Genomic DNA, 14,925 nt, shown 5'->3' with positions numbered 1-14,925 from the left:
CGGAGAGGTGTTTTTTGATGGGGTAAACAGGGAGAAAGTTTCTGTTGGTTTTACACAGATAATCTGGGACAAAATAGGAAGACTTTTCTGCAGAGAATTGTTAATCAGAGACAGAATTGTTAATAAGATAGTGGTGTCTTAGCTTAGGATAACTTCGGATGGAACTGTTTTGATTTGGAAGCCTTTTTTTTCATTAATCCTGTTTCTCTTTATTCTTTTCTTGTAATAGCTGATAAACCCAAAAGAAAGCAGGAGTTGGAAAAATTACATCAGCTTCAGAATCAAGTGTGGGAAATGGAGGTAAGAGGTTCACCGATGCACTGGAACCAAGTTTCATCACACCATCACCCACTCAAAGTCCTTCTTGGTTTTCACTAGTACCTTATAGAGTATAATGGGTTATGTTAATTTTGCTGTGCTAATTAGTAGACTGTAACACCAGTGATGTCAGATTTTGATACATTGCATGGAACTGAGACTTGAGTGTGTAGGGTTCCAAGGGCGACCTCTGTACACCCTCTTATATATAATGGGATCAGTGGTTAGCACTGCTTGCCTCACAGCACCATGGACCTGGGTTTGATTCCAGCCTCAGGCAACTGTTTGTGTGGAATTTGCACATTCTCTCAGCATGGGTTTCCTCTGGGTGTTCCGGTTTCCTCCCACAGTCCAAAGATGTGCAGGTCAGGTGTATTGGCCATGCTAAATTTGCCCATAGTGCTCAGAGATGTGTAGGTTAGGTCCATTAGTCAGGGGAAATGGATGTAGGTTTGCTCGCTGAGCTGGATGGTTCATTTCCAGACGTTTCATCACCCTAGTAAGTAACATCTTCAGTGGGCCTCAGGCAAAGCATTGTACATGATTCCTGCTTTCTATTTATATGTTATACATCTCTGAAATGACTGCCAGACTACTCAGACCCCTTGGCATCATGGTAGCCCACAAATTCACCAACACACTAAAACAGCAGTTAATGAACTTGAAAGACCCTATACAGACTCCAAGCAAAACTAATGTCATTTACAAAATACCGTGCAAGAACTGTAACAAACACTACATTGGACAAACAAGTAGAAAACTAGCCACCAGGATACATGAACACCAACTAGCCACAAAACAACATGACCCTTTCTCACTAGTAACCTTACATACAGATAAGGAAGGACACCACTTCAACTGGGACAACACATCCATCTTAGGACAAGCCAAACAGAGACACGCATGAGAATTCCTAGAAGCATGCATTCCAACCAGAACTCTACCAGCAAACACATCGAGTTAGACCCCATCTACCACCCCATGAGGAAAATAAAACAGGAAATGGCATCACCACAGGAAATGACATCACCACGGAAAATGGCATCACCAACTCAAAGAAACCCAAACATATAAATAGAAAGCAGGAATCATGCACAGTGCTTTGCCTGAGGCCTACTGAAGATGTTACCTAGTAGGGTGATGAAACATCTGGAAATGAACCTTCCAGTTCAGCAAGCAGTCCAGACCCTCAACCTGAGCTACAAACCTTCTCAAAACTCACTCAGGGGAAATGTAGAGCAATAGGTTAGAGGAATGGGTCTGAGTGGGTTACCCTTCAGCGGGTCGCTGTGGACTTGTTAGGCCAAATGGTCTGTATCCACACTGTAGGAATTCTATGAATGACGAATTTTGTTGATCTTTACTGGCTTGGGTTTGGATCACCTTTTGTCAGACAAGATCTCGATGCATGTTGGCAGCAGTTTATAGACCCTTTGATAGAACTTCCAAACTATGCCATGGAAGGTTAGAAAATAATAAAGTAGTCACCTTTGCAGTGGGAATTCTCAGGGAATATCTAAAGGAGTAAACAGATCTTAGGATGGGTTGATTTCGTGGATGGAGAAATTCCGGAATTGATCAGCCAGACATCTGGAGACTAGGAAAACCCCGCAACAAAGAAGGTTTCAAGGATTACTCGTCAAGATTGCAGAAAGCATTAAATGAGAGAATCAGTGATCTGAGCAGTGAAGTTTTGGCAAATGACCACAAGAAAGAGCAGATTAATTCATCATCAGCACCATTTTATAACAGCGGATTACAGGTAAACAGCGAACCATAGCGTCCCTACTATGTGGAAGCAGGCCACTCTGCCCATCGAGTCTGCACTAATTCTCCAAATAGCAGCCCATCCAGACCCATCCCTCTGCATTGCCCATGGCTAATCCACTTAGCCTGCACGTCTTTGGACTGTGGGCAGAAACCGGAGCACCTGGCAGAAACCCACGCAGATACAGGGAGAATGTGCAAACTCCACACAGACAGTTGCCAAAGTTGTAATTGGACTCACGTCCTTTGCACTGTGAGGCAGCAGTGCTAACCACTGAGCCACCATGTCACCCCACAGTGATTGGAAATAAAAGGGTGCACAGAAATCCAGAAATCTGCAAATATAAAGCATGGAAATGAAGAACCCATAGTCATCCCTAATGCTTCAGATGTTCATTTTAGCGATAAAGGATCCCACCAGCAGAAGCTGTGCTCAGCCAATATTACTGATGGTTATGAGCACAGTGAACAAAGCTATATCAGAACAAGGTTGAAAGGACAAGAAGTTAAAACAGACCTCAACAGTCTGCAATTGTAAAAGGATTTGAGGATGCTGAGGAGCATGTTTTCTTCTTTGAGAATATAACAGACCCACCAGACAATGTCTAGTACCCAGATTTAACAGACCAAATAGAGGATTTCTGCTATCCTGATTTCACAGACCTTCAGGACAAATACAAATTTTCCCAAAGCATAATTAATGGCAAAATAAACTAATTTTATTTTTGATACAGGAGAAACAGTATTCATTCTTTCGGATGCTAACATGGCCTAATCCTGAGCTTCTTCAACGATTTAATATTCAACTGCAGGGTTTCAGAACTATTCCAGTAAGAGTGCAAGGTCAGATCACTCCAGTTCTTTGTTATAAAAGGAGAGGGGTTACTGGTACTGTGGACAAAATCTTTCCAGGCCCTGAACAATGTGGCAATAGTGAGAAATTTGGGAGACTTATGAGACATGTGGAATGAAGCTTATCTTGATATTTTGAAAAATAAGTCACCTTTCCCAATCAAGTCCCAAACTTTGATGTGAGTTTCTCACTAGTGAGCAGCAAGGGGGATATTAGTAGGCCATTATCACTCTCATCACGACCTAATATTGCCTCATTAACACTGAGGTTCCCATTCCCCCATCCATTGGGAAGAAACTAGGTTCCATCAAGTCCCATAAGGCAAATTTGAGCAAGAACTGGCTACTCCAGCTCACGTTGGTTCATCTATTGATAAAGTCATGGTTCATCTATAGAGTTGCATTATGTAATGCTTTCAATGCAGCATTTTGTTTTGGTTCACTTGTGAGACATTGGCATCTCTGGCTGACCAACATTTATTGCTTGTCCCCAGTTGCACATAAGGAGGTGGCAGTGAACTGCCTTCTTCAGCTATAATAGATCCTCAATGCCATTAGGTAGGGAATTCCAAAACGTTCATCCAGCGGTACTGAAGGAGCAATGATATACAGAGAAACCTCGATTATTGGAAGGAACAGGCGGGGAGTATTTTGTTTGGACAATCGAATTCTGGATAATCGAATGCCAGATAATTGAGGTTCCTCTGTATTTCCAAGTCAAGATGATGAGTGGCTTGGAGGAGAATTGGGTGATGGTGTCCCTGCTGTCTGCTGCTCTAATTCTTTGAGATGAAATTGGTTATCCGTTTGAGAGGTGCTGTGTGAGGAGATATGGTGAATTTCTGCAGTGCATTTTGTATACACTTCTGCTACTGAGTGGTGGAAGGAGTAGATTTTCTTTGGACCTGGTACCAATCAAGTTCACTACTTTGTCCTGGATGGTGTCAAGCTTCTTGGGCGTTGTTGGATCTCTACTCATCCAGGCAGTAGGGAATATTGATTATGCCCCTGACCTATGCCTTGTTTATGGTGGACAGGCTTTCGGAAGTCAGGAGGAGAGGTACTCACTGCAATATTCCTACTCTTGTGGCCCCTGAATTTATATGGCTAGTGTAGCTTAAGTTTCTGGTCAATGGTAACCTCCAGGATGTTGAAAGTAAGGAATTCAGTAATATTAATGCCATTGAATGTCAAGGCATGATGGTTAATTTGACAGAGACGATATGTGCTCCTTTCTACAATTTCTTAGAGGTTTGCATACGAGACACTGGGAGATGACGTGATATCTATATTCTTGAGAACTTGTGTTATTGTACTTGAAGGCCAGATACCATATGTTTATTGGGGATGAGAGTGACCATCCTCTGCAACCATTTTGGCTGATTATTTCATTCTGCAACCCCCAACTGAGGTAAGGTGCAGGTACATCCTGGCAGTGGTGTGTACTTGCAGGTGGGAGAATCGATTTAGTGATTCATGAGAGTGGCAGCATAGGGACTTATTAATAAGTAGTTAATAAGGTGATTTTGGGATGATCATGGAGGAAACTTACTAGGCCTTAAGGAGAGAAACCCTCCATGAAATTCACCAAAAATGACACTTTTCCCAAAAAATGGGAAGATGTAGTCCCCTGTATGTCATTCCTGATCACCGTTGTGCCATATTAAATGGAAATGCTTTTATAGATTTGAATTTTTGTTTCATTAATCAGTGACAGAAGCTGATATTGCTCCACTACAATGTGAACTAGCCGTCATTAATGAAACTCCATCCCTAGAACCAGAGGTGGAGTTTGCAGATCCTGCTTTTTAGGAGGGTCTGCATGCAGCAGAACAGAGGAACACCAGGCATGATGATTTGCCAGCTACAAAATGAAATGATGGACCTGTGTATGCTCTTTCAAGTAAGAGGACAAGGGAATGATTTTACCACTAATGTTTATAAGCTGGTGGAGGTGAATGTCCTGAATCTTGAGTCTCTGTGAAGACAGCTTTGATACTTACAACCTTTGTGAAGTCTCTGCTATTTCTTGAGGAAGGAGGAGCATTATCTGATGGAGCAACTCCTTTATCTGAAACCATGCAAAAAATAGAGGCTCTTGCTATTGCCAAGGTGGCTATTATAGAAAAATTGATTTCATAGCTAAAGAATGTGGAATTCCAGTTGACTGAGGTGTCTGTCTTCCAAGAAGAACAACATAGAGCACAGATACCTGAGTGTACACTTCCAGAGATGTCCTTTGTAACCCTACTGGATAACATATGTCCTTACTAAAGGTTGTTAATGTTCACTGACCTGGGTTTGGATTATGTCCTACAAAGAGCCAAGACATAATCCTACTACACCTCACTCCAAGAGTGCCACCTGGCACACCGCACTCCATCCCCTCCCCTCCCCCCTCCAACCCGATACTATAAAGTGCTGGTGGTGATGGGGAAGGGGCGGTGAATGCACATTTAGGCATTTTGTGTGAAGGAGTGTGGCAATTTGTCTAGGTGGCAAGTTAAACAGTCTGAAACCATGAGGAATCTGTTGAATTCTGGCCTTAAATCTAAGTGATTTCCCCAGGAGGCAGGAAACCCTTCTGGAACTGAGATTCTGATGTTCATTATGTTAAATAATCATTAGCTGTAATTTTAAACTTGAATTCTGATCCTAACTCAGTAGTTAGTGGAACTTCCCAAGCAAACAAGGCACAAGCATAGCAAGAATTGATAAAGCTGAGAAAATGACAAGAAAGGGAGCTTTTAAATGCTGCGATCAGTCAGCTGCTTCCTTTACACAGCAAAAGATGTTTGCTTTGTTCACAGCACCTTGCGATACTTTGTTTGGAGGGCATTTCCAAAACTTTGGAGATGATTTCTATCACATTGAAGTTTTCTTTTGCCTTTGATCTGCACTTCTCAGCTCCCAGCCTTTGCAAAAGCGTGGGTACCACTTACATCTTGTATCTCAGATGAGGAACAGGAGCAGTATCAGCAATAGCTGCCTTCTCCTCACCTCTCTTCAATCTCTGCTGCTCCACAGAATGTAGGGGAGAGCTCTAGCTCACGAGAGGAAATGCCCTCAATACAGGTAGTAAAAGCAAAAGATTAGCCTACTGGAGAGGAATGAGCACCTGTCCTTCCAATTTTTCTTTCAGGCATTCTCTGACATCTGTAGTGTGCTTAAAGAAGACTTTCTTCCACATGGATCAATTCCAGTGGCAGTTATGATCATCCCAGTCCTTAATTTTTAAAATCATTCCAGAGATCAGTTATTGTTTGTTGTCAATTATATCAAACTGCTGTCCAGAAGGGGATCACCTCGGCGATGAATGTTGTGTTTTCCATTTCCATACTGTTGAGGCAAGTCAGAAATAGAAGACAGTTGGGTTGACTGCTTCAGTTGGATTTCAACAGGTCCAAAATGTCATAGATTCAATGCTAGTGATAATCAAGGATCTCCAGATCACCCAGGAGAATTCATTAGCTGGAAAGGATTTCAATCAAACAGTCATAAAGCAGTCTACTGCAGATGCTGAAAATCTGAAGGAAAAAGATAAAATGCTGGAAATATGAAAGAAAAATAAAACAAAATGCTGCAAATACTTAGATTATGACAGCATCTGTAAGTGAAACAGTTAATGTTTCAGGCCTGAAACTTTGCATCTGAAGAGGGATATGTTAAAAATAATAACACATTTTGAGCAAGGGTTGGGTGGAATGCGAACAAAAGGAAGATCTGTGATATTTAAAGACTGGAGAGTTTGATTGACAGAAGAGTTGGTTTTCAGGAGCTAAGAACAGAACATGTAGGAGTAAAATTAGGCCTTTCAGACCATCAAATCTGCTCTGCCATTCAATCATGGCTGATGTTTCTTAACATCATTCTCTTGCCTTCTCGCTGTAACCTTTGGTCCCTTTACTAACCAAGTAGCTCAATCTTAAATACACTCAATGACTTGGCCTCCACAGCAATCTGTGACAATGAGTTTCATAGATTGACCACCGTCTGCCTGAAGAGATTCCTTTTCATCTCAGTCCCTTTGTTCTGAGGCTGGGCCCATGAAATGTAGTCCCTCCTGGTGGGAACATTTCCTTCATGCCCACTCTATCCAGGCCTCTCAGTATTTTGTAAGTTTTAATCAGATACCCCTACATCCTTCTAAATTCCATCAAATACAGACCTAGAGTCCGCAACCACTCCTTATATACCATCCACCCTCCTCCCTGGATCATTCTTGTAAACCCCCTGTGGATTCCCTCGAAGACCAGCATATCTTTTCTTAGATATGAGACCCAAAACTGCTTAAAATGTTCCAAATGCAGTCTGACCAGAGCATTACACAGCCTCAGCAGTTCTTGTGTTCTAGTTCTCTTGAAAGGAATGCTAGCATTGCATTTGCCTTCCTCACTGCCATCTGAACTTACATGTTAACCTTAAGGGAACCCTGAACTAGGACTCCCAAGTCCCTTTGTGCTTCAGATTTCCAAAGCTTTTCCCCATTTAGAAAGTATGCATAACCTTGCATTTTCCCACTGCCATCCATCACTTCTTTACTCACTTGCCTGTCCATCCAAGTCCTTCTGCAGCCTCCCTGCTTCCACAACATTACCCATCGATTCACCTATCTCTGTGTCATCAGCAATGCCTTCAATTCCTTCATCTAGATCATTCATGTATAACAGGAATAATTGTGGTCCCAACACACACCCCTGTGGAACTTCACTAATCACTCAGCTGCCATCCTGAAAATGACCCCTTTACCCCTGTTCTCTGCCTTCTACTAGTTGGCCAATCCTCAATCCATGCCAAAACCTTACCCCTAATAGCATGGGTTCTTTATAGCTTAGTTAGCAGCTTCCTCTGCAGCACCTGACAAAGGCCTTCTGAAAATCCAAATAGATCATGTCCACTGGTTGTCCTTTGTTAAACCTTATTAGCTTCTTAAAGAATTCTAACAGATTTGTCAGACATGAGCTCCCTGACGAAGCCATGCTGACTCAGTCCTATTTTAACATGAAGTTTCAAGTACTCTGTAATTTCATCTTTAATATTGGACTCTAAAATCTTACCGATGAGGCTAACCGGTCTATGATTTCCCATCTTCCGCCTCTGTCCCTTCTTAAACTGATGTGTTACATGAGCCCTTTCCCTAGCCTCTGAGACCCTCCCTGACTCCAGTGATTCCTGAAAGGTCACTACCAATGCCTCCACAATTTCCTCAGTTATTTCCTTCAGAATCTTGGAGTGTAATCCATCTGATACATGTGACTTGTCCATCTTCAGCCCTTTCAGCTTCTCAAGCACCTTCTGATGATTTGGAGGAAGGTGTAGGTTGCCTCATTAGCAAGTTTGCAGATGACACTAAGATTGGTGGAGTAGCAGTTAGTGAAGGGGACTGTCAGCGAATAAGCAGAATGTAGATAGGAACAAAGAAATGAGGGAGGAACTGAATAGGTACTTTGCAATAGTCTTCACGTTGGAAGATACAAGTAGTATACCAGAACCTCAAGAGAGTCGTGGGGCAGAGGAGAGTTGGGCAGAGAAATGGCAGATGGAGTTCAGTCCAGACAAATGCGAAATGATGCATTTTGGAAGATGCAGTTCCAGAGCAAACTATACAGTAAAGGGAAAGTCCTGGGGAAAATTGATGTACAGAGAGATTTGGGTGTTCAGGTCCATTGTTCCCTGAAGGTGGCAACGCAGGTCAGTAGTGTGGTCAAGAATGCATACGGCATACTTTCTGTCATCGGTCGGGGTATTGAGTACAAGAGTTGGCAGGTCATGTTAGTTGTATAAGACTTTGGTTCAACCACATTTGGAATACTGCATACAGTTCTGGTTGCCACATTGCCAAAAGGATGTGGATGCTTTGGAAAGGGTGCAGAAAAGGTTCATCAGGATGTTGTCTGGTATGGAGGGTGCGAGCTATGAGGAAAGGTTGAGTAGATTAGGATTATTTTCATTGGAAATAAGGAGTTTGAGGGGGGACCTGATTGTATCCTACAAAATCATGAGAGGTCCAGACAGGGTGGATAACAAGAAACTTTTTCCCAGAGTAGAGGACTCAATTACTAGGGGTCATGAGTTTGACGTGAGAGGGAAAAAGTTTAGGGGAAATATACAGGGAAAGTTCTTCATGCAGAGGGTCGTGGGTGTCTGGAATCTGTTGCTAGCGGAGGTGGTAGAGGCGGGAACAATAGCATCATTTAAGATGTATCCACACAGATACATGAATAAGCAGGCAGCAAAAGGATACTGATCCTTAGAGAATAGATGGCAGGTATGGACAGAGGATCTGGATCAGCGCAGGCTTGGAGGGCTGAAGGGCCTGTTCCTGGGCTGCAAAGTTCTTTGTTCTTCTCCCTAGTGAAGGCCACTACACTCTCCTCTGCCCCATGACTCTCTTGAGGTTCTGGTATACTACTTGTATCTTCCAACGTGAAGACTATTGCAAAGTACCTATTCAGTTCCTCCCTCATTTCTTTGTTCCCCATTAATACTTCTCCAGCCTCAATTTCCAGTGGTCCAATTCCACTCTGACGTTTCATATATCTAGAAAAAGCCTCTTGCAATTTTCCTTTGTATTATTATATCTTCTTCCCTTTCATTGTTTTTTTCAGTTGTCTGCTCTGGTTTTTAAAGCCTTCCCAATCCACTGGTTTCCCACTAATCTTCACCACATTGTGTGCTTGTTCTTTTGCTTTTATGCAGTCCTTGACTTCCCTTTAAAAGAAACAAAAGGTGTGCTTAGAGAAAGTGTGCTGCTGACTGCAAGCAAAATAAAAACACAAACTAAAACATGCAAAGACAAGGGCATGAAATGGACATTGAGATTATGGTTTGAAATTGCCGAATTGAATGTTCAGCCCTGAAAGCTATAAATATTTTCTCTGAAATGGTTGTGAGTCTTTAAAACTCCCCAGAGAGTTGCGGAGGTGAGTTCATCAAGTATTTTTAAGGCAGAGGTAAATACATTTTTGACTAACAATAGAGTCAAAGGTCAGGGAATTAGAAGGGCATATGGAATTGAACCACAATCAGATCATCCATAATCTTGTTGAATGATGGAGCTGACGACAGGAGCTAAATGGTCATCTCCTGTTCCCAATTCGTATCATCATAAGGGTGCTGTTCTTCAAAAACAAATATGATGAGCTGAATGGCCTCCTGTGACATATCATTAATGTTAGCATGCGGTTTTTGGTTCATTTTCAGAGATTTCTTGAAATAAGTTATTACAGTCCATTTAAAAATCAACCAAAAATAAGAACAAGGATGGAGAATTGTGCTGAAATATTTGTGGCTGTTATTTTCTAGAAATTCCTGAGTGATTATGGGATGATTTGGGTTGGTTCAGAAAAGGATGAGACCAGCAATGTGTATTTGAAGGAAGAGGAAGAGCCTCAGGAGCTTCCCAATCCCAGTGAGCTACCTTCACACCCAGGTAAATTGTACAGTTACTAGATGTAGTTCTTGGTTGGATTTGTTTTGCAGCACAATATGAGGCACTGTCACAGTGATTCAGGGAGCTTGTGACCCTGAAGAGGGTTCAGCACAGACTTTGGCTGTCTAAATACAGATATTTGGCCTGAAGCTTCCTTAAAACTTCTACTTCTCTTTTTTAATTTAAAAAAGAAAAGGAATCAAAACTCCTTGAAATGGATTCAACATCTGAAAGTGGATTAACTGGATAGATTTTTCAAGCAAATGATGGTTTCAAAACCTTAGAAACAAAGGGGACTATATGATTAAATTTGCTTTCTTAAGGATAAAGTAAGTTTGGTTTTTTTTTTCTTACATTGCATTTTATTTTAAAACAGGTTTGGATAGAGGCACACCTGAAACCTGATGGTATTTATGCATCACAAGACCTGTCCCCAATCTAGATCATCTAATCCTATTAATATTTCCTTCTATACCTTTCACCCTGTGTGCTTATCCAGGTGACTTCCCTTAACTATATGCTATTTGCCATGGCCGCTCCTTGTGGTAGCGAGTTTTGTATAGTCACCACATTCTGGGAAAGACACATTTCCTATATTCAAATTTATGGGATTTAGCATTGATTATCTTTTTGTCATGACAGCTAGTTTTGGACTGCTGAACTGTATATGATGAGTTGTTCATAAATTATATGAGCTGGCACACCTTGTATGGAGCAATTGTGAGCTTGGGGAAGGTCAAAGCTCCAGGTGTCTGCTACCCTGAATTTGCTCAGTGCTTCCTCTCAGCATACTTGGTGCTATGAGCACAAGAGATTTCATTTTACATCTACTCTTCTGCTAGTCAAAGTGGACTAGATTTCCTCCATCTGCTCCCCAGTGTCAATTATATCATTGCAGTACACTAATGCAAAACCAGTATTGTGCTTTTCTGGGTTGTGTAATTCTGTTTGATTCTCTGGCTTTTCTCAAAATTGCAAACCCACCATATTACTTGAATTCCAGTAAAACAGCCCGATTCTTTGGAACATTCATTGGTTCCTGTTGCCCTTACTACATTTACCAGCAGTCCTTTGGCACATTGGTCATGGTCATTCTTCATATTACAGATAAGATTATAGACATAAATGCATTAGTGTAGAAGTGGTGAATGAACTCCATTGTTCATAAATGGTTGACATGGAGTCAGGCAAAATCACATGGTCCATCCCTGAGGTGCTGAGCTAGCTCATCTCAGTCAGATTGTAATTGGAAGGCTCCACTTGGCCTCACTGTCCATGGAGGGGTGGGGCAAGGTAATGTCAGCCATAACTTTGGTTCCTGTATAATGACTGGACGATGTCATTGTATCACACTCAGTCGTGACCCCTCTTCCTCAACCTTCAGGTCTCTGATTAAGAACAAATGATTTGATTTGATTTATTATCATCACAGTGAAAAGTATTGTTTTGCGTGCTAACCAAACAATTCATATCTTACATAAGTACATCATGATTTGGAGATGCCGGTGTTGGACTGGGATGTACAAAGTTAAAAATCACACAACACCAGGTTATAGTCCAACAGGTTTAATTGGAAGCACACTAGCTTTCGGAGCGACGCTCCTTCATCAGATGATTGTCCATCACCTGATGAAGGAGCATCGCTCCGAAAGCTACGGTGCTTCCAATTAAACCTGTTGGACTATAACCTGGTGTTGTGTGATTTTTAAATAAGTACATCAGGGTCGCTGCTCGTTGGATGCTGCCTGAACTGCTGTGCTCTTCCAGCACCACTAATCCAGTATTTGGTTTTCAGCATCTGCAGTCATTGTTTTTATCTAATGAAACAGAATGCAGAATATATATTGCAGTGTTACAGCTACAGTGAAGGTGCAGAGAAAGATCAATCTAACATATGTGGTCCAGTCATAAGTTTGATTACAGTGGGGAAAAAGCTGTTCTTGAATCTGTTGGTACGTATTTTATATATTCTGCCTGAAGGAAGAGGGTGGAACAGAGTATAACCAGGGTGGCGGAGGGGTAATTGATTATGTTGGCTGCTTTCCCAAGGCAGCGGGAAGTATAGATAACATTGCTCCTTACATTAAGACTGAAGCCAAGATGTAGAGCAACCTTCATAAAATAGCATTTAGTTATGTTCACATAGTATAGTCATGAATTCCTGAAGCAGTGCTTCTTTCAGGAGTAAAGACTTTGTTTCTAATTTTTTTTTCACAAGACTAAACCACAGAAACAGTCAGCATATGCTGCAAAAGGACAAGCTTTGTTTTGTGATGCATTGAGTGGAAACTGTGGCTTAGCTCAGTTTTACATCACAGAATGACACATTTTCACCTGCAGATCAAACTGCTCAGTCCAACAGATACATCTTTCAAACTGTAGTGAGTTTTCTGATTGGATCATGACATTTTGAGGGAGGAGAAACTAAAGTGATGGCTTATGGACAAGGAACACAAATTCAATCCTTTCTCTCATTGGAGATCCTTCAGTTTATTTCTGTAGTCTCCCTTGAAAGTTTCCTCCAACAAGACAACTTTTAATTATGTAGTATCTTTAATATAAAATACGTTCTGGTGAGCAAAAACAATTGGAAACAAAACAAACCAGACGAAGGACAGAGCACTGAGCTATGGATGGCTAGATTAGGAGTGCTGTACAAAAGCGTTCTTGGAAAGATGCACTTTGAGAAGATGAAGAAAGAAATGGAGACACTCAGAAGTTGAAACAATTACTACACTTCAAACAAGTCTTCATTCGCTATGAAGTGTTTTAACTCGATCTGTGGTTTTGAAAGACACTGTATAGATGCAAATCTTTCTTTTTTCCTTGAGTCAAGTATATTTCCATGGAATTTCAGAATGGAACATAAAATATATGCACAATTTGGGCAGAAAACAGTGGCAATATATCTATCAACCATTATAGATACCGTAAATTTTCCATTCAAGTGAATGGAACAAATCATCAACTGGATGTGTTGTAGGCTATTAATAGCATTTTGCTTGGAATTTGATCTCATTCCCTCAGGAATACTTTCTCACTCAAGTAGAAAGCCATGCACTTCCTAGACATGTCTAAAATTGCGTTTGGTGATGCTAACTTAATAGGTTTTCTATCTTTGATATTGAGCAAAAAGCTGGAGGTAAATGTGAACTTGTCCATTTTGAAAGGAAGAATACAAAATCATTATAGTATTTAATTAGAGAGAGAGAGACTGTAGTGGTTAAGAGGGGTTTGAGTGTCTTGATGCATGAATCAAAAAGGTTGATATGCAGATACAGTAAGTGGTTAGAAAGGCAAATGTAATATTAACATTTAATGCAAAGGGAATGGAATATAATTGGAAGTTACGCAACAGGTATTCACAGTGTTGCCAAGACCACATTTGGGATATTGTGTACAGTTATGATCTGTGTACTTCAGTAAGGATATAATTGAATTAGAACACTTCCAAGAAGGTTTATTCTACTAATCCCTGGGATGAAGATGCTATCTTAAAAGGAAAGGTTGTGCAGATACATTGATGTTCAGAAGATTGAAGGTATATGATCCTGAGGGGGCTTGACAGGGTGATGCTGAGAGAATGGTTCCCCTTGTGGGGCTTTTAGAAGCAGGGTTTGCAGTTTAAAATTAGTGGTCTCTCATTTTAAACTGAGATAGGAGAGTTTTTATTTTCTGAGGGTTGTTTGTCTGTGGAATTCTCTTTCTCAGACAGGAATGAGGCTAGGCTATTGAACATGGTTCCATAGATTATTGAAGTCAAGGTTTCTGGGAGATGGCCAAACTCAGATCAGCCATAATCTTATTGATTAATGGAACAGATTAGAGGGCTGAATGGCCTCCTCCAGTGTCTAAATCCTATGTGTGCACTTGTCTTGTGTGTTTTCTTCAAGAGATTAAATGAATGAGAAAAAGCCCACATGAGGAACCCTTTGAGAGAAGTACTTTGCCTCATTTTCATTTTAAATCTGCTACATCTTATCCTAAAACTATGACCTCTCATCATAGATTCCCTCACATGAGGAAACATCCCTCCTATGGTTACTATTTCAATGAGGAACTTTCTTCTTTGAAGTCTTATTCTTGCGTTCTAGTTCTGATAAGCACAAGTTGAAAAGCTTCAACTTCTAGCCTCCTTATTTATTTCTTCTTTTTATTTAATTTATTATTTTCTTGTGCATAGATGTCAGATTTAAGTTATCCAAATGCTCCTCATTCCCTGCACCAACAAGCCTTCCCATACCCCTGTCTGTGGTATATCTTCATTAGTGAGCTCTGCCTTCCCCTCCCTACCCTGTGATGCCCTCAACCATGCACCCTCCACCAACCTGACACCCATCCCTGAACCCTCCATAATTTTATCGATCCTCACAATGGGTTAAATGCTTTTATATGTTCTTTGAACTTTTACAGATACTGGATTCCTAGAATGATACTAACAAAATAATTTGGAGTGAAGAGATGTCACTGTAGAACTTGTCCAGGTTGAAAGTAATATAGTGGTTTGATATAACAATTGTTTATTACCTGCTTAAAGTGAAGGAGTCATACTCGTT

The 14,925-nt window shown here is 41.0% G+C and overlaps 1 protein-coding gene across 2 annotated transcripts in view; it reads left to right on the top strand.

Annotated features, from left to right (window-relative positions):
- Window positions 1-14,925, top strand: part of ubxn11 (UBX domain protein 11) — a 65,088-nt gene that overhangs the window by 8,438 nt on the left and 41,725 nt on the right. For both annotated transcript variants that reach the window (XM_072548225.1, XM_072548226.1), the window contains 2 exons: window positions 230-300; window positions 10,243-10,369. In XM_072548225.1, coding sequence (XP_072404326.1) covers window positions 230-300; window positions 10,243-10,369 — 198 coding nt within the window. The remainder of the gene's footprint in view (window positions 1-229; window positions 301-10,242; window positions 10,370-14,925) is intronic.

Source organism: Chiloscyllium punctatum, chromosome 27 (genome assembly GCF_047496795.1).
Source record: "Chiloscyllium punctatum isolate Juve2018m chromosome 27, sChiPun1.3, whole genome shotgun sequence".
In the NCBI taxonomy this organism is placed as follows: domain Eukaryota; kingdom Metazoa; phylum Chordata; class Chondrichthyes; order Orectolobiformes; family Hemiscylliidae; genus Chiloscyllium; species Chiloscyllium punctatum.
The sequence above is the reverse complement of the archived record's forward strand: the minus strand, read 5'-3'. Positions and strand labels throughout refer to the sequence as shown.